The sequence below is a fragment of the Aspergillus neoniger genome (assembly GCF_003184625.1).
Source record: "Aspergillus neoniger CBS 115656 unplaced genomic scaffold BO87scaffold_13, whole genome shotgun sequence".
Classification (NCBI taxonomy): domain Eukaryota; kingdom Fungi; phylum Ascomycota; class Eurotiomycetes; order Eurotiales; family Aspergillaceae; genus Aspergillus; species Aspergillus neoniger.
This window is the reverse complement of record NW_020291141.1, coordinates 609,321-631,187: the sequence shown is the minus strand read 5'-3', so window position 1 is coordinate 631,187 and position 21,867 is coordinate 609,321. Positions and strand designations below refer to the sequence as shown.

General features: G+C 49.1%; 5 protein-coding genes across 5 annotated transcripts; 3 read left to right on the top strand and 2 right to left on the bottom strand.

Moving 5' to 3' along the window:
• The first annotated feature begins 204 nt into the window (after window positions 1–204).
• Window positions 205–1,987, top strand: BO87DRAFT_406228 (MFS transporter). Its single transcript, XM_025625984.1, has 2 exons — window positions 205–1,543; window positions 1,597–1,987. The coding sequence occupies exons 1-2, from the start codon at window positions 234–236 to the stop codon at window positions 1,886–1,888; spliced, it is 1,602 nt and encodes a 533-aa protein (XP_025480675.1). The 5' UTR covers window positions 205–233; the 3' UTR covers window positions 1,889–1,987.
• Window positions 1,988–3,742: 1,755 nt separating this feature from the next.
• On the top strand, window positions 3,743–13,433 carry BO87DRAFT_306871 (uncharacterized protein; the record flags this gene model as incomplete). Its single annotated transcript, XM_025619377.1, has 4 exons — window positions 3,743–4,077; window positions 4,129–11,861; window positions 11,930–12,702; window positions 12,759–13,433. 4 exons carry the CDS (start codon window positions 3,743–3,745, stop codon window positions 13,431–13,433), a joined length of 9,516 nt encoding a protein of 3,171 aa, XP_025480674.1.
• A 984-nt stretch (window positions 13,434–14,417) lies between these two features.
• On the bottom strand, window positions 14,418–16,036 carry BO87DRAFT_38367 (uncharacterized protein). The gene has a single exon (XM_025624665.1). The coding sequence runs from the start codon at window positions 15,765–15,767 to the stop codon at window positions 14,628–14,630; it is 1,140 nt and encodes a 379-aa protein (XP_025480673.1). The 5' UTR covers window positions 15,768–16,036; the 3' UTR covers window positions 14,418–14,627.
• A 316-nt stretch (window positions 16,037–16,352) lies between these two features.
• On the top strand, window positions 16,353–18,635 carry BO87DRAFT_434917 (GMC family oxidoreductase; the record flags this gene model as incomplete). The annotated part of the gene is made up of 4 exons (XM_025627736.1): window positions 16,353–16,969; window positions 17,022–17,781; window positions 17,828–18,497; window positions 18,533–18,635. The coding sequence occupies exons 1-4, from the start codon at window positions 16,727–16,729 to the stop codon at window positions 18,633–18,635; spliced, it is 1,776 nt and encodes a 591-aa protein (XP_025480672.1). The 5' UTR covers window positions 16,353–16,726.
• A 492-nt stretch (window positions 18,636–19,127) lies between these two features.
• Window positions 19,128–20,228, bottom strand: BO87DRAFT_375964 (uncharacterized protein). The gene is made up of 3 exons (XM_025623170.1): window positions 19,533–20,228; window positions 19,402–19,469; window positions 19,128–19,343 (listed from the first exon to the last, which is right to left on the bottom strand). Exons 1-3 carry the CDS (start codon window positions 19,874–19,876, stop codon window positions 19,333–19,335), a joined length of 423 nt encoding a protein of 140 aa, XP_025480671.1. The 5' UTR covers window positions 19,877–20,228; the 3' UTR covers window positions 19,128–19,332.
• Between the last annotated feature and the right edge of the window lie 1,639 nt (window positions 20,229–21,867).

Here is a 21,867-nt window from a genome sequence, read left to right as displayed (position 1 = left end):
AACCTTCCTCTGCCCCAATGGTCTCATTTTGGCTCAGCATCAACGAATCAACTTGCTGGGCTACGCAACGGTGGCGACGATGTGGGTCTACGGCAGACATCATAGGGAATGGTATCTATCTAGATTCTTCATCGAGCATTATCTTCCCTTCATATAATGTATGGGGCCCCCAAGCTCGGCCGCTCGGCCGCACTCTCGCGCCGGAAACACTCTCTGTTCAGTGGTGATTGAATATGTCGGAACTTGCAGACAACAATCGTTCAGAGCAAGGTCTAGATGGGTCGACACCATACGACTCCGAGTCCACTCTCAGTCGCGGCGACTTGCAGGAAAAGCCATCCAACATAGACGATGATGAGGACCCCGAAGCGCTGACTCGGCTCGAGACAGCCCAGTCGGCCGTCAAGCCCCCGTCCGAACTATGGAAAGAGATCATCTTCATTACCGTGGTCTGCATGGCTCAATTCATGACACAAGCCGGCCTATGCATGTCCATTGCCCCAGCTCACATCATTGGCGCCAGCTTTGGCACCACGAATGCAGGACAGCTCAGTTGGTTCGCCGCAGCTTACAGCTTGACTGTCGGAACCTTCATTCTGGTCGCTGGTCGGCTCGGAGACGTCTACGGGCATCGACTCATGTTCATTATCGGATTCTCCTGGTTCGGTCTCTGGTCCCTCCTGGCCGGATTCAGCGTGTGGTCGAACAAGGTCTTCTTCGACTGCTGTCGAGCTCTGCAAGGAATTGGTCCCGCTATGTTACTCCCGAACGCCATCGCTATTCTCGGACGTGCCTATCCTCCCGGCTTGCGCAAGGAGATGATCTTTAGCTGCTTCGGAGCCACAGCACCGGGCGGGTTCATCGTCGGGGGTGTCTTCTCTTCCCTCTTTGCTCAGCTTGTCTGGTGGCCGTGGGCATATTGGGTCATGGGAATGGTGTGCTTTGTGCTGGCCGCGCTCGGTATCATCATCATTCCCGTTACCCATCGTCCGAAATTCACAGACAACATGACAGCTTGGTTGCGACTGGATATTCTCGGTGCCATCACCGGTATCTCGGCTTTAGTTCTGATTAACTTTGCCTGGAATCAGGCTGCACTTGTGGGATGGCAGACACCGTACACCTATGCCCTCCTTATTGTCGGATTCGTCTTCTTCGGCGTCTTCGTTTTCGTTGAACGCTCGGCCCCGTGTCCCTTGATCCCGCGATCAGTCCTCTCCGGTGACCTGGCCTGGGTGCTCGGATGCATTGCGGCGGGTTGGTCTAGCTTCGGAATCATTATCTACTACTTCTATCAGTTCATGGAGGTCATCAAGGGTGACTCGCCACTACTCGCGACCGCTAAATGGTCCGCCGCCGCGCCGTCTGGCGCCGTTGCTGCGCTGGTCACCGGTTTCCTGCTGGGGAAGCTACCACCTAGCGTGATCATGTTTTTCGCCATGTGCTTCTTCACTGCTGGACAGGCCATCTTCGCCACTGTCCCTGTGCATCAGACATACTGGGCGCAGGCGTTTGTCGCTAGTCTGATTACATCGTGGGGAATGTACGTATCAGGTCCACCCATTCAATTGTGTTACATATACTAACCGATATCAGGGACATGTCCTTCCCATCAGGAACACTCATTCTGAGCAACTCGATGCACCATCACCACCAGGGTCTGGCGGCATCTCTTGTTACGACAACAGTCAATTATTCCATCTCACTGGGACTGGGATTTGCCGGTACTGTGGAGTCGAACGTTAACGATGGCGGAAGAAATTCCCTGAAGGGATACCGCGGAGCACTCTATCTCGGTATAGGACTTGCTGGATTAGGGATGGTGACGTCTATCTGCTTCATGTCGGTTAGCTGGAGACGTCATCGTCTCGGGAAGGAGTCGACATGATGTGGTAATGTTTAATAGTCACTATAGATGGTGTGGCTTCGAGACTTGTCGCTGTGAGCTTAAATGGTCTGCGTTTGTTACGAAAAGTGTACTTTAGAGTCTTATACCCTACATAGAGGAGATACTATTTTCTCCGTCATATCTCAATAATGTCTGCTTTCATTAGAAGGATGCTCTTGTTTATATGATCATAAGCCGTGAGAGAAAGCCCTTGAATATGCCTACAGCAGGCGAAAGTTCTCTGGTGCCTGGAAGGCAGTCAGGGCGGCGAGGCTGGCGCCGATAACTGTGGAGGGAGTTGTTATTGGTGGTTCCGGTGGCAATCAATTGGTAGATGGTTTCCCAAGGCTGAATTCGATCGACGAATGATATGTAGTCGAGCGTGGATATTCAACGCTGCGCCGTGTTGGAACTTATATCCTATAGGTGGGCGATGAAAGTTCCGGGCCCGAGACATCATGGATAGTACTAGGCTGTTTGTTGTTCAAAGGCTCGCGAGGCTGCTCGGGCCTGGGCTAATACTCCGCGAACTAGGTTCCCCCCGAGTTGTTTCCCCTCAAGTGTCTCGACCTAATCTATAGGTCACTTAGTCGTACTGGATTGGGGACCCTTGCTATTTGATTGGAGTCGGATCGTTCTAGATATTGGCGACATTTTATGAACCAAACATCAGGACACCCTCCAGGATTTGCTGCATCGTTGGCAGAACACGGAAGATGCGTCCAGCCTGTTGAGTCCCCCGATCGCGCCTTCCTATCTAAGCGGACACGCGCATCACCTGATCGTAACCGCACAACTGGATTTCAATTTCCTGACATCTTGCCGTTGCTTTAACCTATCTCAATAATCATAGTTCATACTATGATGGATGAGATTCTGATATATTTACATCATGGTGTCTCTGGAAAAAGTCAGTATTCTACAAGTAAATCACATTCTGGCGCTGCAGCTGAGCTGAAAGTGAAATGGAAGTGATTGAGGCGCAGTCGGCGCTACTGCATGCATCGATGGTAAGCATTTACATCCTATCATACTGTCTATCGAGTTGTGTTAATGTCTGTACACAATGCGAGCAGTGGAATGGTTAGCCACTAATCTGATCAGAAAACACCTCACCATAGGCGCTGGCGTTGCAAGGCTGTTGTCGGGAAATACCTTGGTATCCTTTCAGATCTGACGCCCAGACATGCTGATAGGCGAAAGCTTCTCCAGACCATGTGAATGGCGTGGATCGCTTTGTGATGGTGCAATGATGTCCTTCGCCAGCGGCTGGGGCAGTGACTCCCGACCTTACGTACAAGTTAGGATCAATGATTGAGCATGGCCTTTAAGAATGAAGTCATAAGTGATATTCGACTAAAAATCCAACAATATCGGTGGAATCGATGACCCTCAGCTAGCGACATGACGGAACGTCATTCTGTAATGTAGCCGCCTTTCACTCACATGCTATCTACCCTGACGCATACGGTCTACGGAGGCATTCACTTCCTGTCGATTCACTTGGAGAATGTATACCGACTTGAGCTCACTACTGGTCAACTGGGAAAGGCTACCAGGTTGACAGCAACTAATAACAGACTGCCACATCACTCTCTACTCTGCCGTTGGCGCCGTGACGCGTCCGTGGCATTATAATCAGACAGGGGTCCCACCATTGCTACCATCAAGATAAGGCTGCATCGGTAGGCGCCGCTGGTATGTCCTGCTAACAGGGATTGCGCTCCTCGCTCCAGGTGGTGAGTTGGCCCCCTTCGCGCCTATTTAAACACTGCCTGTGGTACTCGGGTACATCTGTTAACAAAGACTCTTATTTTGCGCAGTACCATACTACTATCACCACGCTTCATCAAAATGTCCGTCGCGGAGACTCTTAGGGACGTCTTCAATCATATCGCCTTACCCCCCAAGCTTCCTGGAAAGAAGGACCGGGAGCCAGAAAAGGTAGAACGCGAACTCATAACCCGCTTGCGTTATGCAGTTCAAACCCTCTGCCATGTTGCAGATGACGCTTTGAAGTCTGTCTGGGAGTCGATTATTGCGACACTCGACAAATGCAGCGTAGTGAATCAGAATGGAATGGTGAACAAGGGCGCTCTGCTTGACGCACTGGGAGCACTACAGCCAGGGGGAGCTGTAATAGTAAATATCGGAGAGCAGAACGCCGCACTGCTTATTCGGATGCCACAGTAGGTCTGATCCCTAGATATTGCGCGCTATTACTGACCAGTCATAATCAGGAGTGGTGATAATGTGGTCATTGAGGCCTTTGAAACATCACCAAGCGCAGAGCAAACACTCGCCGCCCCGGGAGCACTGCGATGGACATTCCCAGGAACGGCAGCATCGCTGCCTGTCGAAGAGTTTAGAAACCCGGTTCTCCAAGATTCTCTTACAGACTTTCTCGAAAAGGCGAGCACAGAACAGCTGGAGCGGTTTGCGGCCAAAGCAAGGAAAGCTGGGAAGGAGGTGGTCGAGAGACGCGATACCGTCGACCCAGCCATAGTAACCGACTTTTTGATAACACTGCTCGAGATTAACGGTAGCCATATATGCCCGCCTGCACTACAGAAACGTGTTAAGGATGATGTATGCTGGGACGATGCTGAACTTCCGTGGCGGCGATGTCCGTTCTGGCTTGTGCTTCGAGTGTCTATCCAAAGATTGCTCTATTTACATCTGGGCAGTGATCTAGGCCGTTTGCAGTACAAGTATCTGCTTTGCATTGTCTTGGCACAATTACTTGAAAATCTCGTTGAAAGGAGAGTATTGGATCCGGGGCAATGGAGCTGGCTGAACACCAAATTGTGCCGTCGACTAGCCAAGCTGCAGACAGAAAGCCAAACTTCCTCAACTGCAGTGAGAACTTCACATGCCCACCTATCCCGAACCCTAGATCCTATTTGCCAACAGTCTGTCACCGCTGCAAGACATGCCATTAACGGTGAATGGGAAGCATTTAAAAAGCACACTAAGCGCAGAATACCCCAGTTACCTCACCATGCGGAGAACAGGGACCTTTATTTGAGTTTGCCCAACAGCGTCTCCTATCTCCAGAGAGTCATGAACCTTTCTCGTCCTGCAGTGCGCAGCACTCAGAGTGTGAAGCCAGCCAATTTATCCGGCAAGATTGGAGATAATACCGATGATCAATTTGTATCTCTTGCTAAGCAGTACTCTGAAATTGCCATAACAGAGCTTGACATTGAGTTGGGAAAGCAAAAGACGGCAAAGTCAAAGGAAGACGGCGAAGAGGTGTGCATTGGTATTGCCCACCAGTTGGAACGTTACCTGGATATTGTAGGACAATCTCACGAGCGAGACCAAGAGCAAATGAGTGTTCTGATTCTTAATGTCCTCGAATTATGGGTCGACATGGACAAATGTGCTGCAACTGCATTCCCTCTGCTCGTTGAGTATCATCCAGCTTTCTGTCCCGAGCTGTTGGATGTTCTACTTTTGTCTCGGCTCATTGATTTAGAACGCCTAAAAAAGGTCCAGACATACCTTCAAGGTCGCTGCACTGCAGCTACTAGGGGCAGTATGACAATTTTCTCTGATCCATCACCAGGTTGCTTTGCCGATCGCTTTTTGGAACTCCCAATCGGCAGAGACCTGCTTCGGCTGCAAAATATAATCGAGACCGCATCTTCAGGCGCTCGGGATAGAAAGGAGTCAGAGCTGACGAGTGTCAACCAAAAGTTCAAGTCGCTGACGGAGGATAAAGATAATAGCGCTTGTACCCAGCGGAGACACACCGACGGTACCCATGATATCCGAGGATGCCACCACTGCTATTATATCCGGTGTCGTCGACGTTTAAAGATCACTATTCATGAAGATTACTTACCAACAGATAATAGATTGTATGAGAAGAGAGCGATAGTATTTGAGCTAGGGATCCCCAAGGCATTTGCCGCGTACCGAAGTGCGACTTGGACTATCATCAACCGAATTGGACCCCCGAAAAACGCAACAGCCGCAGAGTCACCGCAGGTGATGCTCCAGGGACACACTCCACTTTCTAGCTACATGAAGACGAGATCTAAGGGAGGCATTTCTCTTGCGTCTCGCACGAAGTCTCATCTGAGCACACATTACAAGTGGAAGGCCTTGCCCGCGTCAACGAGAAGTATTCTGCGGCCTTTCGGACTGAACTTTCTGTACTATGATTCTGACCGCCGAATTTGGGCCAACGGCAAGCTCGAGCCCCTTACATTTGCGCACCATTTCGTTCTTACCTTACCCCCAGATCTTCCTTTTGCGGGGCTTTACTCTTCCTCTGATTTTGCTCCGGATGGCCCGGGTCCATCTTCTTATGATGCCATTGCAAAAATGCGCGAATGCCCACCAACAGTGACGGTGCATGAGTTTTTGGCACACCAGAATCTGATGTCTGGAAAGCATAGCCGATGGCTGTCTATCTTGTCTGAGCTTGGGTCTTCTAATATCAATATCAGCTCGCTAGACGCAATGATTTTGTTGCGTCACCTTGCTTTGCAAGTTGGTCCTAACTCACAGGATGATGATCCCTTGCGCGTGATACATGGTGTTTTCAGAGATCTTCGGTTTTGTCAGAGGTTAATCGAGCAAGTTGACCAACATGCTTCCATAATAGCCCCAAACTGGCGTGAAGTGACATACATGGAAAGTCTGCTCACCTTGGCTATTCAAGTATACAACCTCGGGTGCCAAGCATCGAGAGTAGAAGCGGAGAATTTGCTATTGAAGATACGCCGCATCACACTGGAATGGATCAACCACCTGCGAATGGAGACCCGGAACGCCTTACAAATTGACGTTGCAGAAAGAGCAGCTCGCTACTGCGTTCTAGCCGCTCTACTGTGTCGACGCACTTTCTTGCCGCTAGCTTATGTCGGTCGCACGCTTGACTCTGGAAGCTTCCAATGCTTTATCGAGGCTACACTGGCAATGCAAGAGAGTGTAGTAGTAGATATGAAGAAGTTTGATCATTTTACCCGCAACATGTTAGTGCGTGATATAAAAGCGTCCGTTCGACTTCGGCCAATTATGCAACGTGCGGTTCAGATGCATCCTGGAAGTATCGCATGTGCTATCAACAACGTGTGGCTGAAAGGCAGAGATTATACGCCATGGGAAAGCTTGCCACGACCATATGAGTTGTGGATTACCGCTGAATCTAAGCCTACTGAGCACACAGTACCTCAGGTCTTTCACCTTCATCTTTTGGAAGGTCACTTTCTTGTAGATGGGAGGCCGTTGGGGAAGCTGCCAGCTGACATTCGCGACTCAGAAATACTCAAAGAGCTCTTTGGTAACCAGCGATTGACTGCATTTCCATCGGATCGGCCTGGCATGAGTTACACTCTGGCGATCAACAAAGAAGGTCATCAAATTCATTTGGGACGTCGAGGTCAAGATCTAGTCATTCAGGCTACTACCGATGATAGTAGACTGCTGGAACTTGTTCCACGAACAATTTTTGAAAAGGGCCAAATCTCCGACTTGCCTGTACCTTTGGTTCGTGATTGTGTGCACTGGATTGATCTGGGAACTGGGATTATCGAGGCTCGACGTATGCCGGCTATCTGGAGAAGGAGACCTAGCAACTGGTTAATAAACGTTCGGACTCGGAGGGCGCATCGTAATGTCTCTACCTTGATCGACCCTCACTCCCAACTAGCCAAGGCCGTCGCGAGTATCTTCCTGCACTTCGAAGAACCGTCGATGCTAACGATCTATCAACCGCTCAGAAGAGCCCTTTCCGTCGAGTTAAAGCGCATGAACCTCAGGTTTCAGGTGAACAAGAAAAGAAGGCTATTGCAATGCCAACAACTGAATGCAGAGATCGATCCCAATCAAGATGCTGGTACCCTTTACGGGCTTGAAAGCATGCTGGTTCTTCGAAACGTCCATAATCGCTCACAGCGCAGCATCATAATACCGCTTGGGAGAACTAGTCATCGACGATATGGAATCCATGTGCGAGTGCGGAAACAGAATGATGGTGACTATGGAAGGTACATGATCGACGATGTTCTTGGCCGGGTTCATGGTCCCATTGAGCCGCGTCTATTATATAACTTGGCACAATTGCACGCGCTTACGTCTTTCGTTATTCCCGACCACCTTACCAACCGAACTGGAACTGAAGAAGCGCTATCAATTCTAGAGTCGGCCTACTCGCTGCCTTGGAGTCCTCTGAGCTCGAACGTCATAGATGTGTTGCATGACATTTCCCATCTCACGCCAATACGACAGTATTATCCTAAAGGTGTTAAACGCCTGCAACTCGTGAAATGGGACGAAGAATTGACGGCATCAACACAACATGAGGCATATAGGTTAGCAATTGATTCAATCCTAGTCAGGTCTCAGAAACTTTCAAAATTTCAGATCGATGGAACACCCTACCAACCGCAAAACCCCATGAACGAACCACATCTCAGCGAAAGGGCACGCTGGCGCCGATCCTTGTACGAACGCTCGGGTGAGTCGTGTCAGCCCATAAGCAGACCCCCCGATGTTCCATACTTCTCAAGTGCGGGAAACTCTACGCCTACGTGCATCTCTAATGTACGAGAAATTGTGACTCTACTCCGAGAGCGGCCTCCCGTGATTCGAACCACACACAAGCTTGCGGGTATTCTGAAAAAGTGGCCATACATACGTGGCTTCAACAACACATTTACTCAGACTTCTATCCAAGAGATGCTGTCGTTAGACCTTGCACCTAACTTCGGCATGTTGGTACGCCTTTGCACAGAGTATGAGCCTCAGGATGCATACCGCCTCATGTTCCACCTAGGCCTAATTTCATATGGCAATGTTGTGAACATGGATATGATAAGGGTCCTGGTAGCCTTTTTCATTCTGTCTGATCTGAAAGAACTGGACTTGCCGTTCTATGCTTCCTTTGAAAACTTCCCAGACGATGCCCCCCCTGGCGTCGAGACACTGATAACCCTGGCACGGCCCTTTTGCAAGCAGTATCAGAGCCCGGTTGGCCAGAGAAACAAGCTTCAGAAGAATAAGCAAGCAAGGTATACAGACATTGAAGCTGAACGTGCTAACCATGAGACGCAATGCATGGCTGAGAGCCAATCGTTCGCTTTATCCCTCCTTAAGGAATGGCCTTGTTCTAGACCCTCAAACATCTCTTTCTCGGGCAAACTCTTGGATGTCAACAGCGCTATTGACGCAGTTAGCCCGGATTGGCTGCGGCGCTATAAGAACCTTCGGCTTTCAGGGCTTGTCAAAAATATTCAGAAAATTCTGAATGCCTATAGTGCACTCGTGAACAATTTTGACGATGCTCCTACCGAAGCTGAGCCTGAGCTGTTTAGGTCGCAGCTAAGAACCACCCCAAGGGTCAAATTACGATTAGACCAAGACCTCATCCGAAAGCCGGGCCCAGAAGGAGTGTCGAGCTCAAGCTTCCCTCCACAAATGAATCAGATGGAGACCGCGCACCATCCGAGCTCTACGAAGCATACACCCTTGTCAGTCAGTAAGGAACATACTAAACCGGAGATTCTCGAGCTTGAGGAGATAGTGCGCCAAATCGCGAACTCAGGTTGCTCGGTCAGGTCGACCTATGGCCAGGATTTGCAGTTGAGTATTGCTGCACTCCGGGAGAAGAATGAACAGCCAATGGAGCCTCGTGAATCAGTGACATCTTATCTGGTGGAAATGGCAAAGTATGATGAAGAGATCGAAAAGGCCCACTCTGTTGTACGCCAGTTTTACCATCAGATATGCGAAAAGCTTTCAGCCGGAGATACCAGAGTCCTTTGGCTGCAACAATGCAATATCTGGCCGTGCATCACCCCGAGAACCATTCTGCAACAGCTTCGAACTACCACATATGTCGAGTATGGACCAAACATGAAACTGGCGTTAATATCGTACGGCCTTGCAATTGTTAACTTACAGCGCCTGATCCGTATGAAGGAGCTGTTTGCAAAAAGTGACCAAAGCAGGCTTGAACAAGAGAAAAAGTATCCATCTCACGCCATTTGGGATTACTTCAAGTACCCAGACTGGATTCTGCTTGAAATCGACGGAAACATGCAGATTCGCCCAGAGCAAGTAACCGTGGCTCTGGAGATGGTATCTCCCACCTCAGGCTCCAATTCCGTCCTGCAGATGAACATGGGTCAAGGCAAGACTTCGGTTATCATGCCGATGGTCGCATGTGCTTTGGCTGACGGTAACAATCTTCTCAGGCTCCTAGTGCCGAAAGCACTGACGACGCAAACTGCACAGGTTCTTCAGGGCCGGCTAGGGGGCCTTGTCGGCCGGGAGCTTATGCATATTCCCTTTTCACGGCGCACTCCCACAACCATAGAACTGGTCCGGGAATACCGCTCCCTCCATGAGAAGATTTGTAGCAGAGCAGGAGTCATCCTGAGCATTCCCGAGCACTCGTTGTCCTTCAAATTGAGTGGTTTGCAAAGAGTTTCAGATCTGAAGCTTGTTGAGGCTGCCGAAATGATAGCGATTCAGAATTGGATTGACCATGTTGGCCGTGATGTCCTTGACGAGTGTGACTACACTTTGGCTGTTAAGACACAACTTATCTATCCGAGTGGCACACAGCTTGCTGTGGATGGACATTCCGATCGTTGGGAGGTGATAATGGCAGTTCTAGGCTTGGTAGCTCAACATGTTCGTGACTTAGCTTCAGCCTTTCCTCAGAGTATCGATCTGGTTGAAAGACCGCTCGCCTCATTTCCACTTGTGTTCCTACTCAGGCGGGATGTGGAGGTTGCACTCACTGAGCGAATCGTGCACGAGATCTGTTCCGGCTACAGCTCAGTTCTTCCAATTCAGAGCTGGACAGTTGGCGATCAGGATTTCATCAAGCAGTTTATCTCCCGGGAAAATTTGGATGCCTCGGCCACTCAGTGGATAGAAACTTTGTTTCAAGATGCCCCTGGAGCATGCAAGCGAGCATATCTGTTGCGTGGTCTGATTGTTCATCGAATACTTTTGCTGTGCTTGAAGAAGAGATGGAATGTTCAGTACGGACTGCATCCGAGGCGCGATCCAATGGCCGTGCCTTTTCAAGCAAAGGGTATTCCATCAGATTATGCGGAATGGGGGCATCCAGATGTTGCTATCCTGTTTACGTGCCTTGCCTTCTATCAAGAGGGCTTGAGCCAGGAGCAATGCCGTCGATGTCTCCAAGCTGTACTTAAGTCAAATGATCCTGCGACTGAGTACGATCGATGGACACAGACATCAACAGACCTTCCTGAAGTGCTACGACATTGGAATCTCATCAATGTCGATGACCAAGGCCAAGTGGCCGAATTTTGGTATCATATGCGCTTATCAATGGTCGTGATCAATTACTTCTTAAGGCATTTTGTCTTCCCCGTTCACGCAAAGCAATTTGCGATCAAGCTTCAGGCTTCGGGCTGGGATGTTCCATTTAACGATTGTAACACAGCCGCTAAACGGACTGGACTTACGACCGGCTTCAGTGGGACCAATGACAATCGCAGACTCCTGCCGTTGACTATTAAGCAACACGATTTGCCGGAACTGTTGCACACGAATGCTGAAGTCCTTACTTACCTACTCCAAAGCAGAAACAGGGAGTACAAGCACGCTGTCACAAACGGGAGACGACGATCTGAAGCTGAACTTCTATCCGACTTAGCAGACAGCAAAATCCGTGTTCTCATAGATGCTGGTGCTTTCATCTTGGAGATGGATAACTTGACTGTGGTCAAGACGTGGCTGGAGAAGGATACGGCACCGCAGGCTGCAGTATACTTTGACACTGACAATAAGCCTTGGGTTTGGTACAGGATCGGAAGAAAATCGCCACTTCTAGCTACCCCATACGCCGATAACCTGCAAGATTGCCTTATTTATCTTGATGAGGCTCATACCAGAGGCACCGACCTCAAGCTTCCTGCTAATGCCAAAGGGGCTCTAACACTGGGCCTTAACCAGACTAAGGATAAGACTGTACAGGGTAGGTTCTTCTTTGGTCTCCATTTTGATATTACTAGTAGTAAAATGCTTGCTAATTATTGTCTATAGCGGCCATGAGGCTTCGTCAGCTTGGCACCACGCAATCTGTTACTTTTATCGCGCCTCCCGAGGTCCATCAAAGTATCTTGGATGTTAACCAGAAGAACCATAACGATAAAATTGATTCTTCTCATATGGTATATTGGCTTCTGTACCAAACGTGCGCAAATAATGCCGAGCTAGAGCCACTATTCCACTCCCAGGGTGTTGATTTCTGCCGCCGCATCCAAGCTGCATCGGAATTCCCAGACTTCGTCCAAAACAAGACGCATCGTGAGAAATACTTGGAGATTTTACAGCAACCCGAGCAGCAGACTCTAGAACAGCTGTACAAGCCGCGTCTTTGTGGTTCTAGTGACGAAGAGAGGGGATTACTGGCTGCTTTACCGCCGGCGACCGGAAGGGTGGCTGAATTCCTAGAACAGCTTGACCATAGGCGGAGTGAATCTGACCTCCTGCAGAGCACAATTACCAGCTCGGCTTTGGAAGAGGTTGAACAGGAACGGGAGGTTGCTTACGAAATAGAGGAGGAGAGGGAAGTGCAACGCCCTCAGCGATTGAAAGCCTACGGATTCCCTGGGCTACATCCAGCCTTATCCCATTTCGCCCGGACTGGTCAGCTGCAAGGCTTTGGAACCGTTACTGCGGCAAGTTTGCTTCATGGAACCCAGTTGTCAAAGAAGTTCGGAATCAAGGGCAGTAGTCTACTGCCTCATTTGCTCGTATCTGTGGAGTTCACAAGGACCGTCAATTCGAAACATAAGACAGGCGATGAGTTCACGGTAAGACTGCCATATATAGCGCTTAACGTATCTTCCTCAACTGACATCATCTACAGCGTCCTGTCAATTGGCTACTTTGCAATACAGAAAGTGAGATAGCAGTTGTTATCATTCCCGAAGAGGCAGAAGCATTGATCCCCATTCTGCGTACTTGCGGTGCTTCGTCAACGCACCTCATCACATATGCAGCACCGGTTACGAGACGCATGTTGCATTTTGAACGACTTGACTATTATTCAATCCCGCCCCTATCTTCAACACATGCTCTGCCATCATGGTTATCGTTCGAACTAGGGATTCTCGCCGGACGGCTGTACTTCGGATATGCCGAGTACGAAGGGATAATGGAACAGTTACAGCTGGGGTCTGACTGGCTAGATGTCAGTAACCTTGCGTCACGAGAGTTGACAAACAAAATGAGTTTCTTGCAAGAATGGCTAGCCCTTCGCCGGCAAGGCCAGGACATTTCTCATACGCCTATGGGCTACATTTGCCAGCGTAGGCCTCTTCGTGTTGATCACCCTTTCTTCGCTGAAGTGAATGCACAAAACGGCCCCAGCCATATACTTCGGTCTTCTGGCTACAAGTCTGGAGCGAAGGAGGAGGAATACTACGACAGCGACGAGGACGATATGGGTGGTTATGAAGTAGTTGAAGATGAGACCTTTCAGGATGATCATGAGCAGGAAGATGTTGATGAGACCGAGTACGACGACAAGTTCGGGAGTTGAATAACAAGGATAGCGAAGATGGCGATGGCTACCAGGATGGCGAGGAGAGAAATTGCCAGCTTCAGTGAATGCAAAGAGGGTTACCATTTCAAATTTGTTCTGATCTACCTCACTGGGATATCTATGTCTGCTCCATCTGTGCTGGTCGCAGATAGAATTGCTTTCTTTTGTATCAAGACGGGGACTAGTTGGCGACCGTGGTTGGGCCATTGATTAACTAGACTAGACTAGGACTGAACTGAGACAATATGAGAGCTAATGACAGTGCCGTCGAACGATCTTCCTACGATTTGTCAGTTGAACTAAAAAGATGTCCTCCACTATCAATTCTCAAGAGCTTTACACCCCATACAAATTATGTATTCTACTCCCAGTCAACCTCACTGCAATAAACAACTCTGAACAACCAACAAAACATACTATGAATCATTCGTCTAATCTAATAACCCCTCTCAGACCACCCCGTACTCAGCTCACCGTCCATCTCTACGGAATCCAGTCAAGGTATTCTGTCCCCTTCTATCTTCCAAACAAACAACCAGAAAACAAGGCAGCTAACTTAACTAATTCCTTATAGAACGTCATATCTACAACTCTGTTCGTTTTTATCTTCAATACTCGCGACACACCTAAGAGCACAGTTGATCCAGAAATAGTCACTTGAAAGTAGGGGGACAGCAATGGCGGAGCTTTCAATGATCTCGATGATAGTACGTTGGCTAAATGACTTTTTCTGTCGAGCACGGCAAGCTATACAATAGTCAACGCCATAGCAAATACGATAAAATTGTAGGGGTACTAGTTGCGTATGAAGAGGAATCATGTAATGTAGTGATGTGGTCGTAGTATATTTCAGCGCAGTACGGTGCGTGGCGACATCCTTTCTACTACTATAGATGCTGCGACGCGCAATGAATGTGTTAATGGGCAGCACTGTTGCTTATGAGAAGCAGAGGTAGAGAGTGATAATGGGGTCGTTCAGATGGGACATATGCTATTTAGTTCTAGAGGAAGACCTCTGCAAATAAACAGTATAAAACAGATCATACTAGACATGGTTCCCCTTGTAAAACATATAAATAATACCCAAGGGTAGTAGTAGATCAACGCCGAGCTTCAAACAATCTCGGCTTGGTCAGCCATGTAGTAGCTGTCTTTGCCGCGACCGACTGTTCATAATCTTGGATCTGCTCGTTAGCCTTCAGTTTTGCGTGCATCAGTGGGAATTTGAGCAGCCCATTCCCGTAGCGCGTCGAGCTCCCCTTGAAAATGTAGGGCCACGTCTTTCCATAAAGAGGCCTCTTTCTCCTTGGCGAACCCTGTTTTATCGCCCAAGTTGCCTAATTGGTTTTTGTCTACCTCGGTCGCCTTCTGGACCTTTTCGTAGAGTGCTGCCTCCTGCTCATATCCGCGAAGGCGTTCTCGTACTGTTTTAACAGTATAGGCATCGGCGTCCTTGGATTTTTCTTCCAACCATCTCCTAGCGCCCCTCATTCTGACTTGCGCCGACTCGAGCTTTCTCTTAGTCTGAGAGTATTCCTGGGCGATTAATTTGCGCTCCTCCTCCAGGAGATCTTTGTTGTTTCTGCGAAAAGACCTTTCTGCTTTCCAAAGCTCCATCCGGAACATCCACTCTTCGTCCTTGCTCTTCGCTGCAGCAAGTGATTTTTGCAATCTTGCGATTTTGCGATCACTTTCTTCCACTGAGATCATACACCTTTTTAATTGTAGCAATATTTGGTTTGCGTACTTTCCGACACTGGCAAGACCTAAAGCCCTTAGTTGATCCACCTGAAATGCATCGCCATCGAAGTTGCCCGGCCATCCGTGCATCCGATACAGCCCTTTCACATCCAGCCTTCCAGCATCCCACTCAATGCAGCTATCGTCGCTTCCACCTGGTAGTACCTTGAGTTCGCGATACCATCTGGCGATATCCCGCAATACATCTCCCGCAGGCCTGCTAGGAAGGTGCTCAAAGTTAGTCCCCTTCTCGCTCTCGGGCGCTTCATTCGGCACATCGTATAGCGCCGGGTCGCAGCTGCAATTCTCCACAGGATCAGGAATCCAGATGCGGTGCTTTCGTGCATCATATATGATAACACTTGTGTGGTTTCCCATCTGTGATAATGCCGTCATCCAGGGACGCATGTATGGCCCGTCTCCGTCCTCTTCCGAGGGCCCGTGGCATAAAGGATCACGGCCGTCTTCAACGCAGGACTCGTCACGAAAGTCCATGAAAGAACTGCCATCAAAAAAGCTCGTGTTTGCAATTTGTGAGTCCACATAGGGAAGAATGCTATAGAGGGTAGATGATAGCTGGGTCCAGCCCATGCTTCTCGTACACCAGGCGCATTTTGGAGATGTCGTGAGGCCCAGTTTAAATCGTCTTGGGATCAAGGTACCGCATCTGTGCAAGAGTCTGGTAGATCTCCAGCATCAATTGTGCAACTTCATGTAGCTGGGCCTTCTGGGCGTTCGATATTTCGGTCATGGTGGGCTTCTTTGTAAGGGCTCGAAAGGGTGATGGGGTGATCTTAAGCGTGAATATCGAATGGCGATTGGCAAAGCCAGCTGGTCTAACCTGAATCTTAAGAAGCGTGTGAGGATTGCTCCTATGGGTAGTATATGTTACTTATAGCTCGGGGAAAACATCATCCTTGGAGCTCTTGGCCAATTGGGTTGGAGCCTGCATTCCTTGCGTCGTTGCTGCCTGGCCGCTGCCTAGACCCTTGCTTCGGCCTGGTGGTGCTTGGACTGGAGATACTAGCTTCATATATTAGACTTGTTAAACAACCTGCATCTTCAAGTTTTGCATTGCAGCTCATTCTGCAATGTGCTTCAAATCTGGGACCGCCGGGAAAGTCGTACAATTTGCTATAGGAGATCTTCGTGGCAATCAAAGGGCCTTGTTACGATTTCGCAGCATATCATGTTGCTTGCTTTGCTACCTCATTAATTAAAGTGAAATTGAAGTGGTGAACCTCGAAGGGCCAATGTTGCAGCAAATGATCGGTGATGCTTGCTCGGTGCAGCATTGATAACACTAAGCGCCGCCGCTGCGTAAGCCGGGTTTTCCTTGGGCTCTCGGGCGACGATATCCAATAACTTCAGGGCAGATAGCCACATCTGACAAGTCAGTCAGTTTCTCGTATCAATTCGAGCCGTGACCCCGCTATGCTTACTCTCAACTGACCCAAGCGTCGATTGATTCAGCTGGATTATATTATAAATGGGTGCAACTGACCGGCTCTTCTGCTCTCACCTCATGACAACCCATATACAAGTCCATCATGATGGAAAGAGATACCTCGTCTTTGTCCGATATCCCGCCCGTGTACGACTATGTCGTTGTTGGAGGAGGAACTTCCGGGTTGGTGGTGGCCAGCCGATTGACAGAAGACCCCGCAGTCAGCGTTCTGGTGTTGGAAGCTGGAAGCGATGGTGTCGACGATCCGCGTATCGCAGCTCCGGGCCTCTCGGCCAGTACCTATTTTGACCCTGAATTCGATTGGAGCCTTATCAGTGAACCTCAGGTAGACATGCAAGCCTTTGCAATACATGGTCCCTCATATTAATGTGGAATAGGAAAGTCTTAATGGCCGACGCCTTGCTCAGTCCCGCGGTCGAACATTGGGAGGTTCCTCGGCTATCAACATGGGCATGGCAATCTACCCTAGCCGTAGCGATATCGACTCATGGGAGCAGCTGGGAAACTCGGGCTGGAACTGGAAGTCTCTCTCCACCTACATGCGAAAATCGCAAACATTCATACCGCCGTCGGATGAGATTCGTGACCAGCTATCGCTTGACTATGTCGACCTGGATGTTCAAGGGACCGATGGACCCATCCAGATTTCGTTTGGTAATGGGCCTTATCCGGCGTTCACGGCTGCCTGGCCCCGGACCTTTGAGGCTTTGAATCATCGGCTGACAGGCGACCCAATGTCTGGTCTGGCCAAGGGTGCCTTTTGCAATCCGGCTACTATCCACGGGACCTCACGGGCTCGTAGTCATGCGGGCGTCGCCTATTATACTCCCGAAATAGCGCAACGCTCGAATCTCCGAGTCATCACCGAAGCATTTGTGGAGAAGGTTCTGCTCGACAAGACAGCCTGTGTCGATGACGGCCAAGCTATCGCGACCGGTATCCAGTTTCGAGGGATTGATGGAATCCAACGCACGGTGGCCGCAAGAGCAGAGGTTATCCTAGCGGCTGGCACAATCAAGACACCGCATCTGCTAGAGCTCTCAGGCATCGGTGACGCAAAGCTTCTGCAAGCGCATGGTATCGATATTATCATCGACAATCCCAATGTAGGCGAGAACCTGCAAGAACATGGCCTTCGTCCCATTTACCTGGGAGGCTGCCGATGGTCAAATAACCGGGGAAGCTTTACGGGATCCTGAGGTAGCCAAAGCCGCCATGGAAGCATGGCAGTCTTCGGGAGCTGGACCACTAGGCTCCCATCCACTAGGTTCGGCTTTTATGACTCACCCGGAATTGGAAACCGGCGAGCTATCCGGCCTCATAGAAAAGCACCTGAAAGAGGAAGGTTCCGCGAGACAGACGGCGCAGTACCGTGTTCTTCGCCGATTTCTCGAAGATGACGACGAGCCAACGTGCCAGTATACGCTAGCACCATTCCAAATGACGCCTGACAAAGGCTCCGATCCTAGAGGCACCTTTAGCATGTCAGAGCCCGGAAATTACGTTAGTATAGTGGCAGTCTTGAACTGGCCATTTTCCCGAGGTTCGGTACATCTAGCCTCGTCAGATCCAACAGTGCTGCCGACTTTCGACCCTCGTATGCTGTCACATCCACTTGATCTGGAGATCCAAGCGCGTCATGTAATGTGGCTTGAGACGCTGGCAGCCACGGAGCCCATGGCATCGCTGCTGAAGCCGAATGGCCGTCGACTGCACTATCCGACGCGTGTGACGAGCTTGGAAACAGCGCGTGAGCTCACGCGGGACCGCATAATATGTCATTATCATGTTTCAGGAACAGCAGCTATGATGCCGCAAGAGATTGGGGGTGTGGTTGATGATCGGTTGAGGGTGTATGGCTGTAAAATCTGCGCGTGGTCGACGCCAGTGTGATGCCACTAATTCCTCGTGGGAATATCCAGACGACAGTGTATGCTGTGGCGGAAAAGGCTGTTGATATTATCAAGGAGGATAGATTGGCTTCATCGTGATGGAATTGGCTCTTGAGAGTCTGAATGTTCTGATTTAGACTTACTGTGGGGTGGAGAGACAGTCATTTGGCTGATATCGCCCCTTCGTTGATGCTTCAAGTGGAGGAATATCATGGAAGTCACATATATACCTCCTGTTTACGTATCTTGGAATGGATGTAGTCGTTGATCGTCAGCAAGCAAGACAAGCTTCCTGCTGTTGGTTCTGATGGCTTTCGTGCGGGAAGACCAGGAAAGAGAAGGAGTCTTTGAAGCGGTAGAAGGCACACCTTCTATCACCTGACCTCCACTACGAAGAGATATAACCTTCTACAGACTCTTACGGTTGTACATTTCTGGCTCTCCTTTGTCTTCTGCACTGCATAATTCATATCTTGGCTTCTAACTAGAGTCAGTCCAAGCTCGCTCAATCCTCAAAACTCAAACAGTCAATATCTAAGTAGCAGATACAATTCGTTTCGTCATAATATGCAAATTGATATTCAACCAAGCCCAAAAGTATAATACAAACATAATTAAAGTATCAATCATAACTCATGACTCGTATCCTGCAAAGAATCCCACGAAGCGATACCCGAACCGAATTATAAAGGAACAGTACGATAGAAATACATGCTGAGAATTATAACGTCATATACTCGGTCTGCCATACCCTCCACTGTCGACAAGGATCCGTATCGACTATCAGAAAGCGACCTCACACATGTCCTGGAACCTTCAGTCAGTGCCATCACATACACTTATATTAGACGAATGAATCACATACTTCCCAAGGGCTTCGCCCTCTTCGTAATGGACTTCACCTGATCCTGCTTCATTTTCGCAGCGCGTGCCCTAGCATCAAGTATTAGCATGTCTGACCAAAAGAAAAAGACAATGAGCAAGGAAGCAACTTACTCCATCTTCGCTTCCTCGTCCAACCTTCTCACATGTTCCCTAGCCTCACGCACTGCCCGTTTCGAAGCCATCAGTGCCCGATCAGCCTCCCGCTCAGCCGCTTCTGCGCGAGAGACCTGCTCTTTTGCGGCAAGGATAGAAGGGTCTTCGTTCTTCCGGCTGTGGCCGAACAGGGAGTGATTGTGGTGGCGGGAGGAGGAAGGAGAAGTGGATGATGATGAGTAGTGGGAGGGGGAGCCGGAGGAGCGGCGGGAGCGACGGTGAGAGTGGGAGGATGTAGTGTTGGGATCGTCGATACTGCTCCGGTCGGAGCTGGAGTGGGAGGAGGAGTGGAAGAGGGGCATGTTGGCGATCCTGTAGCTTGGTGATAGAGTATAGTGGGGCGATTGAGGCGAGTGTCTGCGTTAGTGGATATTGGAGATGAGATTGTAGACGGTCGGGATGGTGGTAGTTGTGATGTATATAGCTTTCCTTTCGTCTACACAATACTAGGAATTAAGGGCATACGTAAGTGGCGATAAATGCGAGACGGTGAAGAGAGCTCATTCAATTAGTCGATGATCATAGGTTGCGGCAGCATGAGATGTCTTGTTGATGGTTGGAGGAATCCTATAATGCCCACGTGGTTCATGTTTACCCCAGAAATGAAAGGATAGATTGGACCCATGGTAGAAGGATGACGATATTCTGGGCGACATCAACAATGCGAGTGGATGTGTGTTTCCGCGATGATGTCAAAGGGACCGTTGTGCCGTCCCGATAATGAAGCTGCGGAGGATCATTGGTCGCAGATCTGCGGTGACATCAGATCCGGCGGACGTGGCATCGCAAATATGCGCCAGCAAGGGGTGGTGTTGTTAACAGCAATAGGTCATGTCAATTAGTCAGTGGCTGAAGAGGAAGCTTTTTTATCGTTGCACGACCTCATAGCTGGAGGTAGCTGCAGAATGGGGAATGAGCTTACAGGGCTAGAAGAGTAGTGGCTGCTTAGCATATGCTTATGCCTGGACTTCCCACAGTGCCGGCATAGTGGAGTGTCCCTTGGATAATCGTGGTTTGTGTTTGGGGCATTTGTCTTTGTCTGTGTTTTCTTTGAGATTGATGCACTGTTGTTGTTACTTCTGAGGTTGCAGTGTCTTTGATAGCATTCTCTCTTAGATTTGAAAGCAGCAAATACTGCACATAATCAACTAATTAGAATTTTCTTTGGGTTTCCCTCAGTATTATCGACCCGGCTGTCCCCCGAATATCACGCGCTGTGATGATAGTGATTATACTATCTGACCGAGGTGTATAGCTTTCTCGATGCTCGGCGCGGAAGAAGAAGAAGATGATGATGATCCAGGATGTCTGCCGGTACTCTTTGAGGCCTAGTTTCTCAGGCCTGTGGTCAAAGCACATGGCATCATGCATTCCTGATCAAACTGACCTGAAACGAGATCGCATCTACTTCTCTACTATATTGGAAGGTGTGGAGTGTCCGCTAAGTGGGTATACCTTATCAACTAAATCAACATCACCAAGGAAAGCATATAGAATCTTTACTAATGCAATTTTAGGCACGCACGAAATATTGGTTAAGAGGGTTACCTACATCAGCACGGTTTCATGAGCTAATATCACCGCTAAAATAAAACAGAGAAGAAAACCTCACAATGACGCCCAACCACATCTAATTCTGATGCAGCCATGATCAGTCGACACACTACCCTCTACCCTCAAGATGAATATTTTCATCCACCCAAATACCTCCCTCCAGACATCCCAATAACTACCTCCCATCAACATCCATGACATTATACCCCATTTCCAAAATCAATATGCTCAACTTCAAACCCAACCTCCTCCACAAACTCCTCTTCCATCCCAATCGAACAATAACAACATCCTCCTCAATAATCAGACTCATCCTCTTATGTCTCCTCATCTTCACCCTCCTCAGACCCTGCCTAGCAGACCGCAGCGACACCAAAATAGCCAACGCCACCGTGACCTATGACTGGGACACACCAGATGAGAACCTCACAGTGATCTGGGATTGGGATATGGCCGAGACTGTGAGGGTTTCTGCGGGGCATAGTAGGGCTCTTTCGAAGCCTGTGGGAGGGATAGGGATTATTGTTCTGGGTGTTGGGGTTATTGGGTCTTTTTTTGGGTTGGTGAGATTTGGATACAGGTGATGTGGGATGTTGAGGGTGTTGCTAGACTTGCGTATTTGTTTCAAGTATTATTCAGTTTACAATGGTTGGAGTAGCTATGTGTGTCTTGATATTGGTGCATAGTTAATCTATGTACTGATAAGTAGACTTGAATTCCTCAAGACATCATGAAGGCC